The sequence below is a fragment of the Perissodus microlepis genome, chromosome 2 (genome assembly GCF_051167445.1).
Source record: "Perissodus microlepis isolate ML-2025 ecotype Zambia chromosome 2, ASM5116744v1, whole genome shotgun sequence".
NCBI classification, from domain to species: Eukaryota; Metazoa; Chordata; class Actinopteri; order Cichliformes; family Cichlidae; genus Perissodus; species Perissodus microlepis.
The window spans coordinates 27863171-27879053 of NC_140462.1; the positions used below are offsets into that span (position 1 = coordinate 27863171).

At 39.2% G+C, this 15883-nt stretch overlaps 1 protein-coding gene across 2 annotated transcripts; it reads left to right on the plus strand.

Annotated features, from left to right (window-relative positions):
* The first annotated feature begins 1328 nt into the window (after positions 1–1328).
* On the plus strand, positions 1329–13630 carry fgf24 (fibroblast growth factor 24). Of its 2 annotated transcripts, XM_084954202.1 has the most exons (5): positions 1329–2055; positions 2227–2263; positions 6717–6894; positions 10002–10108; positions 11822–13630. In XM_084954202.1, the coding sequence occupies exons 1-5, from the start codon at positions 2024–2026 to the stop codon at positions 12098–12100; spliced, it is 633 nt and encodes a 210-aa protein (XP_084810328.1). In that variant the 5' UTR covers positions 1329–2023; the 3' UTR covers positions 12101–13630. The 2 variants fall into 2 exon arrangements, with proteins under 2 accessions (XP_084810328.1, XP_084810321.1); XM_084954195.1 differs by lacking the exons at positions 1329–2055; positions 2227–2263 and having other exon boundaries at positions 2319–6894.
* Positions 13631–15883: the final 2253 nt, after the last annotated feature.

Genomic DNA, 15883 nt, shown 5'->3' on the forward strand with positions numbered 1-15883 from the left:
CAATGCTGGCTGTATCACATTCAGTGTGATAATTGCTGTTTATCATCCTGCCTTTAAATCAATTGTCAGGTGCATTTATGTTTGACCTTCAGAGAAATCAATGAGCAGCAGCTATTGTTTGCTCACACAATCTGAAAGCCCTTTATTTCTAAGGAAATAATCAAATTATCTTTCAGGATAATTACTATTTGCTCATTTTTTGGTGATTTCCCTCCCTAAGGCAGACAAGACTAAATTAGTCATGCTTTAAATTACATTGTACATCAGGTGTGTTAAAGGGATTTGTACAGTGCACTGAGGTTGACAGGATCAAGGAGTCTTGTTAGGCAAAGAGCCATAAATCACTGGATAAACCCACATTATCCATGCACTTGCAGGAAAGATACAGGCTTTTAAAAACTCATAAACACAATATATTTTAAATTAAAGTGATAGACACTTTCCTGATAGAATCCTGACTTTTTTCTGCTAGCAGAAATTATAAGCTCGAGTTCTTAGTTAAACACTCATTTTCAATTCCCACTGAACTAGCTGCAGGGAACCCTTTGAAATTCCCAGCATGGGGAGTTATGTATGTGATCATTTAGAATCATTTTGAATATCAATGGGAGAAGAATCCCGAGGACCCAGTTTTAATGGGACAATAAGGGCCAGCCACAAAGGTTTTCTCTTCTTTTTAAGGCAGCATGCAGAGATGGACTCACTTTACTGCTACCAGCTCTGAAGTAAGCTACTCCCAACCACATTCACACCTCTCTCTCATTTAAATTCAGGGTAAGTTATAGCACATTACTGAAAAAATTCGAGACAACCTGCATTTGAATGCTGTCTGGGAGAGCCAGGCCAATACACAAACCATCCGCTGTTTAAAACGCACAAATAACTTTAGGGACAAACAGTTTCTGTAACACTTAGAACGCCTAATTTCAGCTAACAACAATTATAATAATAATAATAATAAATACAAAACCACTGAATCGACTTTTTTTTTTTTCAATTACATAGAGTGCATATTAGATTGTCGGATTGGGTTATCTTTGTTTATATGCGAATACACATTCAGTCCTAAAAGTTCTAAAAAAAAAATATATAATAATAATTAATAATAATAAAAAAAGTCCAAATCTAAACTAAATTTTAAAAAAAAGCACCTAATCTCTGTGTTCAAATTCTTTGCGCAACGCTTCGCCCACCAAGCAGAAAAAACCCTCTCCAAGATGATGGTCTCTCCAAGATTACCCTATCAGGTGCTAACCGCTGACATGTTTCCACCCACCACCAACAAAAAAGCCTCTCTGTGCCCAAATCTCAAGCCGCAGACGCACAAACACCACTGACAGGCACTGCTGCGCCATCCTCAGCTCCCGAACCTCTCCAGGGATCCGCTCCTGTTGCTACCGCTGCGATTGCTCAGCACTTTTTTTAAAAATATAAATTGAGCTCGGGAAAGTTTGTCCTCCCATATTAAACAACTTCGTTTTGGTGGACTGCTCTTTTATTTATCGCCACTTTTTTTTTTTTCTCTTGCACTTGGTAGCGTAAAATGATCCATGCAAGGTGTAGAAATCCAGCACAGGTACGGACGGAGATGAGAAGCATGTGATCTCTGGAGCAACAACCTTCGGTTTGCGGGGTAACTTAGCTGTTGGTGCGCAAAACTAAAGGATACTTTTTAGAGTGGTTTTGGAGAGGTCGAATACTGACTTCCATTCTTGACACAGACTTGCGGAGACGGGTTTTTTTTTTTCGGGAAGTGAAGGAGACTGAGCAGAGAAGAAATAATCTTCTGGATAATTTCATCCAACAAGGAAGCACCCAATGTTGCACTCCGTAACTCTGCCGCTGGTGTCCCGTCATCTGCCCTTACACTGGGATCCAGTCTCCTACTTACCCCCGGAGCTGTGTGCGTAAAATACGCACAGGGGAGCGAAACGGAGCGAGAGAGGGGGGCGATTTCGCCAACCTTTCCTGGGGCTAAATCAGTGGAAGCAGGTGTATTTCAGCTGTATTTCTGCAAGTCAAGATGTCTCTCCTGCCTTCGAGGTTCATATACCTGTAAGTCCTCTCCGTTTGCTTTTGCACACAAACTCATGCATTCTTACCAATAGAAGTCGCCAAACGCTTCATATTTTTGGATTGCTGTCATCCAGGTAGGCAGCGTTTATTTTTCACGTAATTGCCTGTGTGATTAACTCCCGTCTTCCCTTCTCTCTCCTCTCCACTTAGGTGTTTACATTTTCTGGTGTTCTATTTCCAACTGCAGGTATGTTTTATTACTTTTTGTGTGTATGTGTTTGTATGTCCCTGTGCAGCTTTTTGATGTAACTGTTGATTATATCACGGTTATAGTTTAATCTCACGACGGTCTTTGCCACGCAGGACAGGAAATTCACGTGTTTTAATTCTGTTCATTTCAATACTAATTGGTTAGAATGATGAGGAAAAAAATGACAAATTTTGGGTCTACTGCGTGCCACAGTAAAAACAACAACAACAACACCAAAAAAAACAAACAAAAACTTAGTCGTACAGTAAACCACGAAAACCCCGTGAAATATCATTTATGTGATTTAAATACTTGTCACGAGTATTACAGTAATGCATAATTCATGTATATTCAAAATGTTCATTATTCATTCAAATCAGTACAATTATCCGGGCTACACCTTAATTAAAACCCGATGTTTGCGATTTGACATTCAAGTAGCAGTTTCGATATTTTACAGCAGAATTGTGTAAAAAAATATTGCGATCCCTGGGGTTAACAGTTGTTCTTTGAACAGATGGCTCTTTTGGCGCTCAGCTTTTATTAGTTGCGCGTCTCACTTTGAACAGTAATGATTTGCAGGCACCCACTCAGCTAATTGATTGCGCGCCGTGATTCACATAGGATGCAGTCAGCACACTCCTTCTCTCATAAAAGTATCTGATGGGTTTGTTGGTATGACGTGTCCGACCATAATATTGCACACACAGTTGTTTCATATTAATTTCTCGGTGTTATTGGGATCTACGACATTTAATAAAAACAGGATACCCTGCCTTAAAAGGTACCGGTATCTCATCCGTTTTTTAACAAACAGCTCTTAAAAAGTTGGCAACGTTTTAGTGTTTATGTAATTACATCTTTTAAAAGTTACTACATTTCTTTCTTTCTTTTAATTGAAAAGTAAAAACTATACCAAGAATAAGGAATAAAAGGAGTGTTTGTTTGTAAACTATAAACAATACATTTTATTGGTTACAGTTACTGCTGCTAGGATCACATTGTCCCAACCTGAAAACCATCAGCTTTTAGAGTAACAAGGTAAATTTCCTAGGGACAAACTGTAAACCAACCTGAAACTAGAAATTGCAATCTTAAAACTGTGTAATCAGATTATTTCAACAGAGATGGCACAAACACAGTTGGTGAAAAAGTTGACCCCTCTTCACTTGACCCAACATTTTTGGTTATTATTTTTTTAATGTGAACTTCATGCTTGTTGTGATTTAAAGTTCGTCAGATGATAGCTACAGGTAAACAGAGGATGTTCATGGCTTCAGTGGTTTCAGCCTAATCATTTATCTTAGAAAAATGCAGGGACATGCCTTTATCCTCCACTCCTTCTCAATGCTCCTCGGTATGGCTTAATGGCTCTTGCATGTCATGCTGTGGTTGTGACTTTACGAGGTAAAACAAAAGAAGTAACCGCACTTGGAAGTTAACTTTGAATACACTGCCAATGTCTGTCGGAATGTTTTTCTGTATGTGAGTGTGTGTGACCCCATCTGTATGTATGTATGTATGTATGAATGTGTGTGTGTGTGTGTGTGGGGGGGGGGAGAAGATAGCAAGGTGTATCTTAGATGACTGCGACAACTTCACTTCCTCAGTGGAACTGAGTGCCAGACTTTTGAAGTTTCAACCATATCCGTTTTCGTGTTGTCTTTGAAGAAAGGAGACAGAGTGATTTAAAAAAAAAAAAAAGCTGTTGTCGCTAGCATTCACCTCAGCCATGTGCTTAGGCTTGCCTTTCCCTTGACATGAAATGCAACTGTCTACCAAACACACCTTTATGTTTGTTTAGAGATGGGGAGATTTGGGATAAATCCCTCAGCAGCCCAGTTACGCTATGTTTTGTTGTGCATTCATTTTTTTTTCTTGTTCTTCAGCTTTGAGTTTCATATTAAGAAAGAACATTGACAACAGATGATGTTAATGTTCAGCTTTTAAACACTATTGTACTTATTCTACGATAAGCAAGTTTGCTGAAACCATTGGAAACATGCTTACTTTTACACTGTTATGCATTAGTCACTGGTAATCCAGCCCCTAAGCCTCTATTTAACTAACTTCTTCACCTGAAATGGTGACACTTTTCTCCCCCGTCAGTTTCTTTAACTGCTGTATCTGAAATACCCACTTAACTGTTGATATTTATCATTTTTTAAGACACATACTGCGTAGAACAACAGACACTGAAACTTTCACGACTCACAAATGTAAAATGAGAACTCTTTCTCTAGAATTTCCATTTGTTTGGTCAGTTTTAATGTGCAAATATGAAAGGATATTTCCAGCCAGTAAGCAGACTCCTCTCTTACATCTTTGTAAGATCAACAAAGGCTTCAATCAGTGCCTTAATCAGCTTACAAAGATAAGCAGTTTCATCTCTGATAATCTATATCTCTTGTCAAGGAACAGCAAAGGGTTTTTCTGGAATACTCTTACCCTCCTAAGTGACCCTCTCTAAATCCACCCATCTCCATCGGACCTTCGACAAAGTCTGACACTGACAGTATTTTTCACAAGAACTGATTAGCCAGAAACAAGTCTTTTTGTTTGGATTAGTATGTTAAGTAAAACATAAGCTGTGATGGAGGTTAAGAGTTCGAGATGTGTTAGCATGGTGTGGTATCCTAGTACGAAGATAACAGCACTGCAGCTCTGAAAAATCAAGGTTAAACCTGAATTGACCCCAACAAACCCCAAATCTGCTTTGCAGTACAAGCCTCTGGTCCAGGTTGGGTTTAGGATTGTGAGTATTGAAGACCAGGGAATGTTTAGTTTTCAGAGTTTTCCAGAGGGTTCTTCTTGTCATTTATTTTGATTTCATATTGTGTTATGTGCAGAAAAATCTAAATATGTTCTAGGGCAGTGTGTAACATCATTGTTCTGTATTGTATCATGAAGTTTGTGTACTTCTTTGAAGTAATTGGTACCTTTCTGGGGGAAAAATACTATAGAATATTCTTATAGGGGGATAGTCAATCTGTGACTAGAGACAAAAAAGCCATCACATGCCAAATCTGAGTAAGCGAGTACATTTGATTTGATTATCTTCAACGTCTTATTTTCCACACTGTCTGATGCCAAAAATAATATCATTCGTGTTTCCTAAATGTCAACAGACACAGAGGATATGTCACCATTGTAGACCAAATATGCCATAACAAGCAAGCATATCTTTCATATTTCAAAGGCTCTTTGAAATATGACCAAGAAGTGCTACTTAATCTGCACCTCATGACCTTTTTGGCAATTTAAAATGTTTACAGATTGATGAGTTGGTGCTCAAACGTGTCTTTTAGTTTGGTTTATTGAGGTTAAACTGTAAAGCCGGGCTTCTTCAGTAGAACCCATGTTCGTGGACAACATCCGTGGTGCACGACTCATACGACATGTTTCAGCAGAGCGTTGTCGGAAGCCTCTTCAGAATTGCACCCAGTTTTGCGAAATTGTTTACTTTTTCCTCTCTGATTTTAAGGATTTGTTCGGTAGAGGCCATAATTTCCAATCAAGTTTGCTACATGTCAGTCATTTTACTAGAATAACAAGGACTTGGGGTATGTAATGTGTATATAATTAGCCACCTGAGAACAGCCACATAAAAAGCCATTACTGTGCAATTACGACACCATACAGCTGGGGAAATGGGATCTTGGCGTGAACTTAGATTCCAGGGCTTCTGAAAGTATACGTTTCCTCTTCCACGTGTTGAGTCATAGTCGCTTTTCTGAGCTGCCGCTGAATTCTGCAATTTCCTCTATTTCCATGTCAAGTCTAAATTGATTCCTAAACAGCTGACCAGTGAGTTTTGAGAAGCAGGTTTCAATGCGTTTTTTACAGAAATTCCTCCCACAAGAGAACTTTTATGGTTTGAGGTGCCTCTTTCCATCTTGTACTCCGCCTGCTGCATTTCCTAATTTATGGACTTTACTTTGCCTGCAGGCAGATATTTGTTTGATGATAGTGCAACAGGTCTGGATGCTTCAGGTGTATAATTGCTAGTGGCTTGCTTGCTTGTGGAAATGGAATACAGGTTTCTTAGTATTGCCCAGGGCGCAGAATATATACTCTGTCAATATAAACCAACACTCAGTTTTCACTGTATGGTTTGCTCTTGCTCTGTGCGATTTTTACTCAAACCGTGACTTCATTAACATGTCTCGTAACATAGTTAGCAGCTTGTAAATGCATTGCATATAAAATGTGTCAGTTAAAAGCAAGGAGCAAAACACTAAAAAGCCACAGCACAATTTCCAGGTTGTTATATGAGTTTTTAAAACCCTGGGGCAATTTTTTTTTTTTTTACACCAGGCCCATAAAATGAGCAGTGCACATTACTATCAATACCTGTGCTACGATGATCTCTCACCATCTGTCTCTCCTCCTCTCTGTTTCTTCATCTACTGTCCCTCTCTCTGTTTCCTCCTGTCTCACATCTGTGCAGGAATCGCAGCAGCGCTCTGCTGATTTCAGGTTTTACATCGAAAACCACACCAGAAACCCAGATGACCTGAGCCGGAAGCAAGTCCGGATCTATCAACTCTACAGCAGAACCACTGGCAAACACGTCCAGATCTTGGGGAAGAAAGTCAACGCCAATGGAGATGATGGGGGCAAGTATGGTATGGGAGAACTCCTGTGCATCTCACTTGACATTTAGCTAGGCTGTTATAATAGTATGAGAAATTACCTGCCAGCCAGAGCTTTTCTATCTCCACCAGCCACTTTGGCTGTTTACTACTCATTGTTTGTCGGTGGTTTTCCGTGCTCTGTGTTTGGCTGGCTCAAGAGAGGATGGTGACTTTTCAAAGCCACCAACTACAGGTTGGGGTGGATGAATACATACTGAAATTGCTGACTTTGCTGTTGATGTTTACTGCAGGATTTGGGTATCTGGGGCAAGTCTGTTTTTATCCTGTTGGAGTCATACGTCAGCAGTGTTACGCTTTTTGGGGGGGTCTAATACAGACCAAGACTTGTTGGTATCTGATGGTGAAAATATTGTTTTCTTTTGGTTTCTGAGTTGTAAAATATAGTTTTTTGCCCTCTAAGGATTCAGTCTCAACTTGGTTACTGTGAACTTCCATCATGCAAACTGGGGAAATCTCACATTTGCATTACAAGAAATCAAATTTATATACACGGTTAGGGAAAGCCAGGAGAGTTTTGTTCAGCCTAGCAGTGTAAAAGTGCTCACCTGAAAATGTTAAGCATTAAGTCTGAAGGTGTCAAAATACTTTTGGCAGATTGACCCAGTAATTATCATTGTTGTTATGTAATTAGTAGTATTTCAGATAAAATCTTAGGCTTTTATCATCTTTTTAAAGTGTTCTCTGTCTTTTCTTTCTTTCTTTTTTCTTTTTTTTCACGTGCACTTTGCTATTTTGGTTTAAAACGAGTATGGCGAATGACTAAATCGATGGTCAGTATAGCACCCTTTTGAAGTAGTAGTCCAAACGCAAAGCAGTGGGGCTTATGTTGTGCTTCCCTGCAGATATTTTGCTCATAACAGCTGACTCACGGCTCTAAAATTGCTGGTCTTGAATGCCTTTGAGTGAGTGTGTTCAGTCACAGATGCGCCGAGGCGAAGTTTCCTCACTGCTTGTTAGAGCTTGAGTGGAAGCAGATCCAATTTTTCCCATGAGGCTTTGCCAATTCCACCCTCCACCCCTCCTCCCATCCCCCCACCTCCTCCTCCCCATCCAGCTGCAGTACCTGGCACCTGTGAACTCCTTTGCAGCAATAATGCTCAGTGAGATAACTCTCTTTACTCTAATTCATGCATAGTGTCTGCAGCTTCACATACAGGGACCAAAATACGCTGCTGAAGAAATATAATATATTGCTAATATACTCCTAAGTAGGTATCTCTCCAGTTAACATCACTGGCATTATAAATCTTCTTAGGTATTAATGTAGCATATTCATTACTTTTAGGAGACCAGACCAGTCATTTTCCAGAACAGTCCATTGTAAGTGATGTCTGCCAAGAGTGATGGTGGGTCATTGCAAAGGCTTTTAAATTGATAAAAGCTGCAATCTTTGATTAACGCCGACTTTTTCAGCTTTTTGAACAGGTGGCCTTTCGCTGAGGTCAAAATATGGCAGCAACCTGTATTATTCATATGGAAGCAAGGCAGAAAAAGTGCAGCATACCTCAGAAGCGAAGGGGTTCATGGCTCACAGTTCTGCCTGTGTGTCTCTTTAACTTTAGAAAGTAGACCTTTGGCAAGTTTGTCTGTAACTTTTGTCATATTTTTTCATTTTCTTTTGATCTTCTGACTTCTGCTCTGTTAAATAAAATACACCCTTTTCATGTTTTAGACCTTTTTTTGTTTATCCATAAAAAACTGGGAAGCATTGAGGAGTCCTACACTCACAAGGCTGCTGTGAGATTATTGAAGCACCCGGTTCATACATTCAGTAATTTTTAAGGTTGTGGATTATGGAGATTAGGGGTATTCAAGTGCTTACAGTGTAAATAAAAGCACCACATTCCCTCCTTTGTCAACTCAGTGCCACTTGTTAGAGGTATTGACAACAGTGAGATTCCTCCGAGTGTTTGCATTTCACTGTAACTATGACTCAAGGATCTAATTACGTTTATTGATGCCTTAAGCTGCCAAACTCTTCTTTTATAAAGATCAAACCATTAGTGTTTTCCCAGAAAAACTCAAGATAGGGGTTGGAACTGGGTCACAGACAAAGAACAACTTACAGTAAGGAGGGAAATATTGTTTTATCTGATGTTCTCAGTCTCCAGCATAACTGAGGTTGAATTTTTGGGTCTTTTTGTAAAAGTAGCTCACAATGAAAAGGCCAAGGTGTGGTTAAAGATTTCCTAAATTTGCATTCATGGCAGTAGTTTCTTTCAGAATATTATTTTATTTGTGTGAAAACCAATCTTGTTGGGCTGTTTTTTCTTTTTTAAGGATGTCCCTGCATATCTATTCGACAATAAAACCAAGTCCGATGTACTTTAGATCCCAAGTAAGACGTACAAACAAATCTTTTGCAAATGAAGAATGAATAACTATTTCTTCCCTCACCTTTAAGACAGATTACCTACAACCCACTTTTCTCCCAAGGTTGGATTTAGGGGGGTGGAGAGTTATTTCTGCCCCCAAGCCTATCCCGTCCCCTTCGACTATTCTTTCTCTCCTCCCTTGAGTGCTACTGAATGGCTCTGTGTGTTAAACAAATGGATCATCTTAACTTTTTGATTGAGTGAGCACAGACTAAAGGGAACTTGAAACCTAATCTGGAGGGGCACATAACCGCTCCACAAATGTTTGGCAGATCTCTTTACTGGTCAGAGGGTGAGCAGAGACAAAGGTGACCTCGCAGGGGTTAACACTGGGGTGGCGGAGTGGGCACGGAAAACTAAAAAGGCTACCGAGATAGGTTTTTAAAGTGGACTACTGAAGTGACAGTGGCATTGTTTTTCTGATGTGTATCATACAAGGAATTTTTAAATAATGTTCTACTTGAATTGAAATATTTTAACTGCATTTAGTCAAGAAAATCATCATTATTTAGCTAATGATCACAATATTGTGTCCTTTTGTTTGTGTTTCTTTAACTAAAAAATAACAAAAGAAGTTAACCATGATTAAAACTTGTATTCTTACAGAATCAACTGAATGTGTTTGACTGCTTAAGGTATGTGTGCTACAAGACATATACATGGCATTAATTGGATGTGTTTTTCTTTTCTTTTCATTTGCAGCTCTCCTTATTGTTGAGACAGAAACCTTTGGGAGCCACGTCCGAATAAAAGGAAAAGAGAGCGAACATTACATTTGCATGAATGAGAAGGGCAAAATAGTTGGAATGGTGAGTACATTTTGATTTTAACTTTGGTAATATTCAATGAATACTGATATTTTAAAGCGTACACTTAATCCATGCTGAATCAAACGCAGCCTGGGATCTGCTTTCTCCTGCTGTTTTTCTACACCCTAACAAAACCTCTTTGATAACTCACAGCCATTCTTCCATTACGTAATCGGCCTACTCCTTTGACACTCGATCAGTCAATTACAGTCTGCAATCACCAAAATGCATTGAGAGACTAATAGTCACTTAGGAGGAATACCATTGCAATTATATCACTTAGTCGCACCAGGTGGCCACAAGTGCAGGATGACTGCATGTGGCTCGGCAGATGACCATTTCAGTGTGAAAGAAGCTAACATTTGAAACTGTAACATTTTTTAGAGCGTATGTGCTGTTTCTCTAATAAATCATGTTCTTTGCATTGGTGCGACTGGATTATTTCACTCAAGTTTTCCCTCGCTGCGGTCGTCTGCTAGAACTAAATTATGTTCCCATCAAGATTTCTAAATTGTCTTTAACCCAAATGCCAGAATTTGCCATGTTAGTGTTCATTTTCCTGGCCTCTGATTTGTCTGAAACCCAGGGATGTATTGATTTTGTGTCTGTCAATATTTTACTATTTTTAACTCTAAACCTATCAAGAAAGTGTTAATGAGGTGAGCCAAGAGCCATTTCCTCTAGACTTCTATGAGAATTCTATGAGAATCAGAGAGGTGCAACCAGAGGAGTGCCCCCTTCTGGCCTACAGAGATTATGCAGGTTGAAGGCGCTCCGGCTGACTTTAGTTTTAAGACCTGGAAGCTATGTCCATCTTTTATGAACGTTATATGGTGTGAGAGCTTCCTGTGTGTCATCCTGTACATAGCCATATGTAGTATACTTGTATACCTCTGTTTTAGAGCTGGAAGATAGCTAGCTTAGCTTTGCAAAAAAGCTAGATGCAACGGGATATAGCTAGCATAACTGAATTACAAGCTAAGAAATCCATCCAACTGCAAGACGTCACTGCTCTAAAAAGTTGTCCGTCCCATAATATTCTGTAAAGCCAGATATTTAATTTTATCTGCCACTGCACCACTTTGTTTTGTTTGTATGGATTAACTAAATGTGAGATTTTTTTCTTATTATCTATGGAATTTATATAGAACCCTTCTAAGCAGCAAGGAAGCTCAAATAAAAAGATTTTCTACAATTATTTAAAGAGTTCAATTTTCTCACCTAGCGAGAGTGCATTAGTGGTAAAAATGGGAATGAGTCAAGTAACAGTTAATATGTTTACGCTTACCTAACATTAACTCTCACGTTACAGGGAGGCCTTTACAGAATGGCCAACTTTTTTTTTACCTCACAAAAAGTTGATTCTGCTAAACGTAACTTTTTCAGTGGGTGAAACTCATCCAAAACTCATCACTCATTCAAGTGACTTCTTCACTTCAGTTGACTGCAGGTTTCCCCGACCCTATAAACAGCACATTTGCATAATGACTGAAACTAGCACCACTGATTAACAATTGTATTTTCAGCTGTGACTGAAACCCTTTTTGATCTGTGAGTACGTTATAACCATGTGACGGGGAAACTTAGATTGCAACACAAAATCACTCCAAACTGAAAAAGAGGAGAAAATGAGGTAGACTAGGCCACACTACTATATTAATAATTAGTGTCACATGATAACTTCCTCTGCATTCTTGTTCTTTTTTCTTTCAGCCTGATGGAAGGAAACAGGAGTGTGTCTTTATCGAGGAATTCCTGGAGAACAACTACACGGCTCTCGTCTCTGCCAAGTACAAAGGATGGTACCTCGGATTCAATCGGAAAGGGCGGCCTAAGAAAGGCTCGCGGACCACGCAACGACAACAGGAAGTCCACTTTATGAAACGCCAGCCGAAGGGCAAGGTGAACCCAGTGCAGGAGTTTCGCTTCACCACAGTAACTAAGCGGACACGAAGGGCTCGGCGGTTAAAATCCAACGCAAAGAGGAACTGACAGGACTAATGGGACAGCTCTAGTTTTCCTCGTGGAGGAAAAAAACTGTACCTGAAAATCTCAAGCTTCTTAAAAGAAGACTTCTCTTCTGTAAAAGAAAGACTGACTAAAAGAACAAAAAAAAAAAGAATTTTTATTTTTGTATTTCAGGATGACTGAATATTTCCTAACTGTCGGATTCTTCTGGGTTGATGCCATTGAGCTAATGTTTCTGTCATGTTATTTATACTGGATAAACTAAAGGACCTCTGAGCGAATTCCTGTGATCGTGGCCCTCAGCTACATATGAACTGCAAGCTGAAGGCATGCTTTCTTTTTGACAAAAGCAGGAGCTGATGCAATGTTATAAAAATCAGCCAACTAGAGATTTATTGGAATACCTGTCGGTTTTTGTTTGTGTTGCCCCTGACAATGCGGATCCCATACTTTCCACTGGAATTAGAAACCATGGAGATGAAACGGAGAGAGGTGGCAGTTGCAGGTGACACTGTGCTGCCAGAATAACTGTGTAGCTTCGAGTGCAATATTTTACAGGTCTCTCTCTTTCTCGTCTTCTTTCTTTCCATGTGTGGCTCAGCTCCTAGAATGCGCGGAAGCCTCCAAGTACTGTGTGAGATTTCCATACAGCCTGAGATTCAGCTGAAACCCAACATGCTTTGACTAGTCAAGCGCCAAACGTGGCTTTTGTTCTGTTTAAAGACTGAAAAACCAACACAAAAATACAACAGCTGATGTGATACATAAATCCAACTTCATTGCATTTGAGTAGGGATCTTAATCCCTTTCATCTCCCCTCAGATTGCATCTTTTACAGCTCTTCTTTGCATGGGTTAGAGCTGTTCCACAACAGAAAGCTGCCTTAATTCTTTGAGTCGGAGCTACTGTCTGGGGGCTGATGATGACTTCCTCTACCTCCTTGATCTTTTGTTTATCTTCACCTACACGGTCTGCATTCGGTTGCTTTCAGGAACCTTTCTGTTGACTCATTTTCTTTCTCTCTCCGTCTCTCCTTAATTCTCTCGCTGTTACAAAATCATCTTTTGACTGTGAGCTCATCTTCGCTCCTTTCACTCTCACTGGAAGACAGTCTCAAAGATGCTTTTGGGAAGGCTTAGCTTTATGCAGATTAGTCATCCATGGATAGGAATACTGTACATAATACACTCCAGATCACCTCATAAACTCATATTTAACAATTAAACAATTTCCTCAAAAGTCCAGATGACCAATACGTCAAGGATCCAGGGAATACTTTCAGCAGCATGGTAGTTTTATTTTGTTTTCAAATCTGAATCCTAAAGGGAAAAGTCTGCTTTTATAATTATTTTTTCTCACTGACAACAAACTCCAGCCTCTTATCATCCGTAGTATGTATTTACCTGCTGTCAGGCAGGTCTTTTGTATGAGTTGCTACTAACAACATGACACGTTTATGATTTTTTTTAAAAAAACAAATGTAAGCAAAAAATAATTTTATGACTATTATTAAGATATTTATTGCCTCTCTTTGTAAATAAAATGTGAGTTTTATTTGGCCTCTGTTAATAAAATGAGGAGTATATTTTAAAACCGACTTATTTTATGTCTTTATTGAACTCTGAAAACAGGTATAAATGTCTTTATAGCCTAATTTGAGACAGATTTTTGAGATGTGCACACTGACTATAATAATCCCTGAAAGTGAAATCACTCCAGGTAGGGTTTGGATGAATAGAGTACATTCCCTTCTCTGCATACTGCCAAGTTATGCATTTTTATATACAAACCCAAAGTGTGAGGACTGCTTTTAAGCGCAGTGATTTGAGAAAGGCCACTGAAATATTTCTCAAGTTTTCTTTATATCATTGTGTGTGGCAACTGGAGTTCAAGCACCTGGTGCTTTAAAAAACAGATTTTCTTTTTAACATTTAGGAAATGGTGGAATAAAGTTTTCCCACCAAGTTATTAAGGTTATAAATCAAGATTTGATGAATTTTTCAATCATAGCTAAAGTGAGTGGTGAGACAATTACAAATATTTTTGTCACAAGACTAAAGAACTTGATCAGGTATGAGACCCCAAACAATCTTTGAGTACTTGCAGTGCAGCCTACTTTGATTTAAATGCTTCGTCCTCCAAACAGTAAGCATGAAGAGGTAAAAGATGGACAACTTTGCATCTGTTAAAAGCACTGAAAGAATGTGGGGAAAGCATGTCTTATAATGCTGTGTGCAGGAATGATGTTTACAGTAACCGTCAGACTGAAAGATGGCGGCTTTGAGGGGGAAAAAAATACTTTTGTTTAAATTCCTTGCAACGCTATCGGCCCCCCTCCCTTTCACTCCACTCTGGTAGTCACCTCCAACACATCCAGAAGTTCCCCCATTCCGTCATGGGATTTTGAATGTCTGGCCTGCTGCTTTTAAAGGTGGAAACATAGTGCTTGAAGTGTGACCCTGTTATGTGCCATTAACATAATGGATCAGCACTGAAGATGGTGCTTGTCTTTGGGGGGATGGAAGGAGGTATCTGTAGGATTTTGAAGAATGTTTTATGCCCTTTATCTTGTCTTCATCTTCTTTAACTGTGTATTGTCACTTCTGTAGAGGAATGATGACTTTACTGAAAGGAATAGAAACATGCAGCCAGAGTACATACATTGTACAATGAAAAATTTCACATACCATAAATAAAAACATTTAATTCACTGCTTCCTGTTTAAATCGCCAAAGTTCTGTCCTGCCAGTCACTTACTGCAAAGATGTGTTACTCTAGAGGACTGGGAGTTAAAATCAGCCCGGTAGATGTTTGAGGAATTTAATCAATGCAACTTTTGAAACCCTGCAAATTCTATTTATACAAGCAACAAGTTTTTTTTTTTTTTCCATTCTGCATACTTCAAACTTGACCAAGCACAGCCAAAGTGCATCTGGGTATATTGACATTTAAACGAGAGCCGATGGTTTCCAACATGGCAGCCCATTCGCAATAAGGAGATGACATTTTTGCATAAGCCTCCCGCTAGGCTTTTCTCTGACTCAACCTTTGATCGTTGGAGGCTAGATGGTCTTGGAACTGGACCAATAACTTCAAAATGAAACATAGAATTCCCTTTTGCAAAGCCCAGCCCCTTTTCAAAGGAGGTGGAATCTTTAAATGCAGTCCTCCTTGCCAAGTAGTTTATATTCTATTATTAGAAAATCTCAGCACGCTGAAAATGTGCACAATGGATACAGTATGACCAGAAAGCAGAGTCAACGTAGAGAAAAAACTTTGTGGTTCTGAATAAATTATACAAATTTTAGTGGAACACCCAAAAGTGGTCCGTTGGCCTTGAGATCAGCAACCACACACTTAACAATTAGCCCTGTCAACAGAAATTTTCTTCTATTTGAGACATGAAACAAGTTTTTTCTCGATGAATATTACTGAAATTGTCCCTCAAGGTCAGTGAAAAACAAAACTCTGAAGCCAAATAAAACAGTATTCAACCTATAATATACCTTGTGTCATTAAATGTAGTTTGACATCACGTCATTTACTGTCAAAACAGGACTGTTGCTACCACCCGTCTAACTCACGCTAAGCGCTAACCACACTTGACTGGACTGCCTTTGTGACTGTGAAATCCACAGGGGAAACCCTCTCTGTGATTCTCAAAGTATTTTTGAATACATGGCTGAGTTGTGTTTTTACAGGATTACAAATGTGCTTACTGTACATACAGTTTCTGGAAAGCCAGACCTCTTCTCTGTTCTCCTCATAACAACATGTGGTCAGCATGTTTTGAATAAGAAGGGTCAA

Excerpts from the sequence above, each read along its gene's own strand:
- fgf24 (XM_084954195.1), top strand. The coding sequence starts at position 6,630 with ATGATCTCTCACCATCTGTCTCTCCTCCTCTCTGTTTCTTCATCTACT. Across the intron at positions 6,895-10,001 it reads AGATGATGGGGGCAAGTATG|CTCTCCTTATTGTTGAGACA; the intron begins GTATGGGAGAAC and ends TTTCATTTGCAG. Across the intron at positions 10,109-11,821 it reads AGGGCAAAATAGTTGGAATG|CCTGATGGAAGGAAACAGGA; the intron begins GTGAGTACATTT and ends TTTTTCTTTCAG.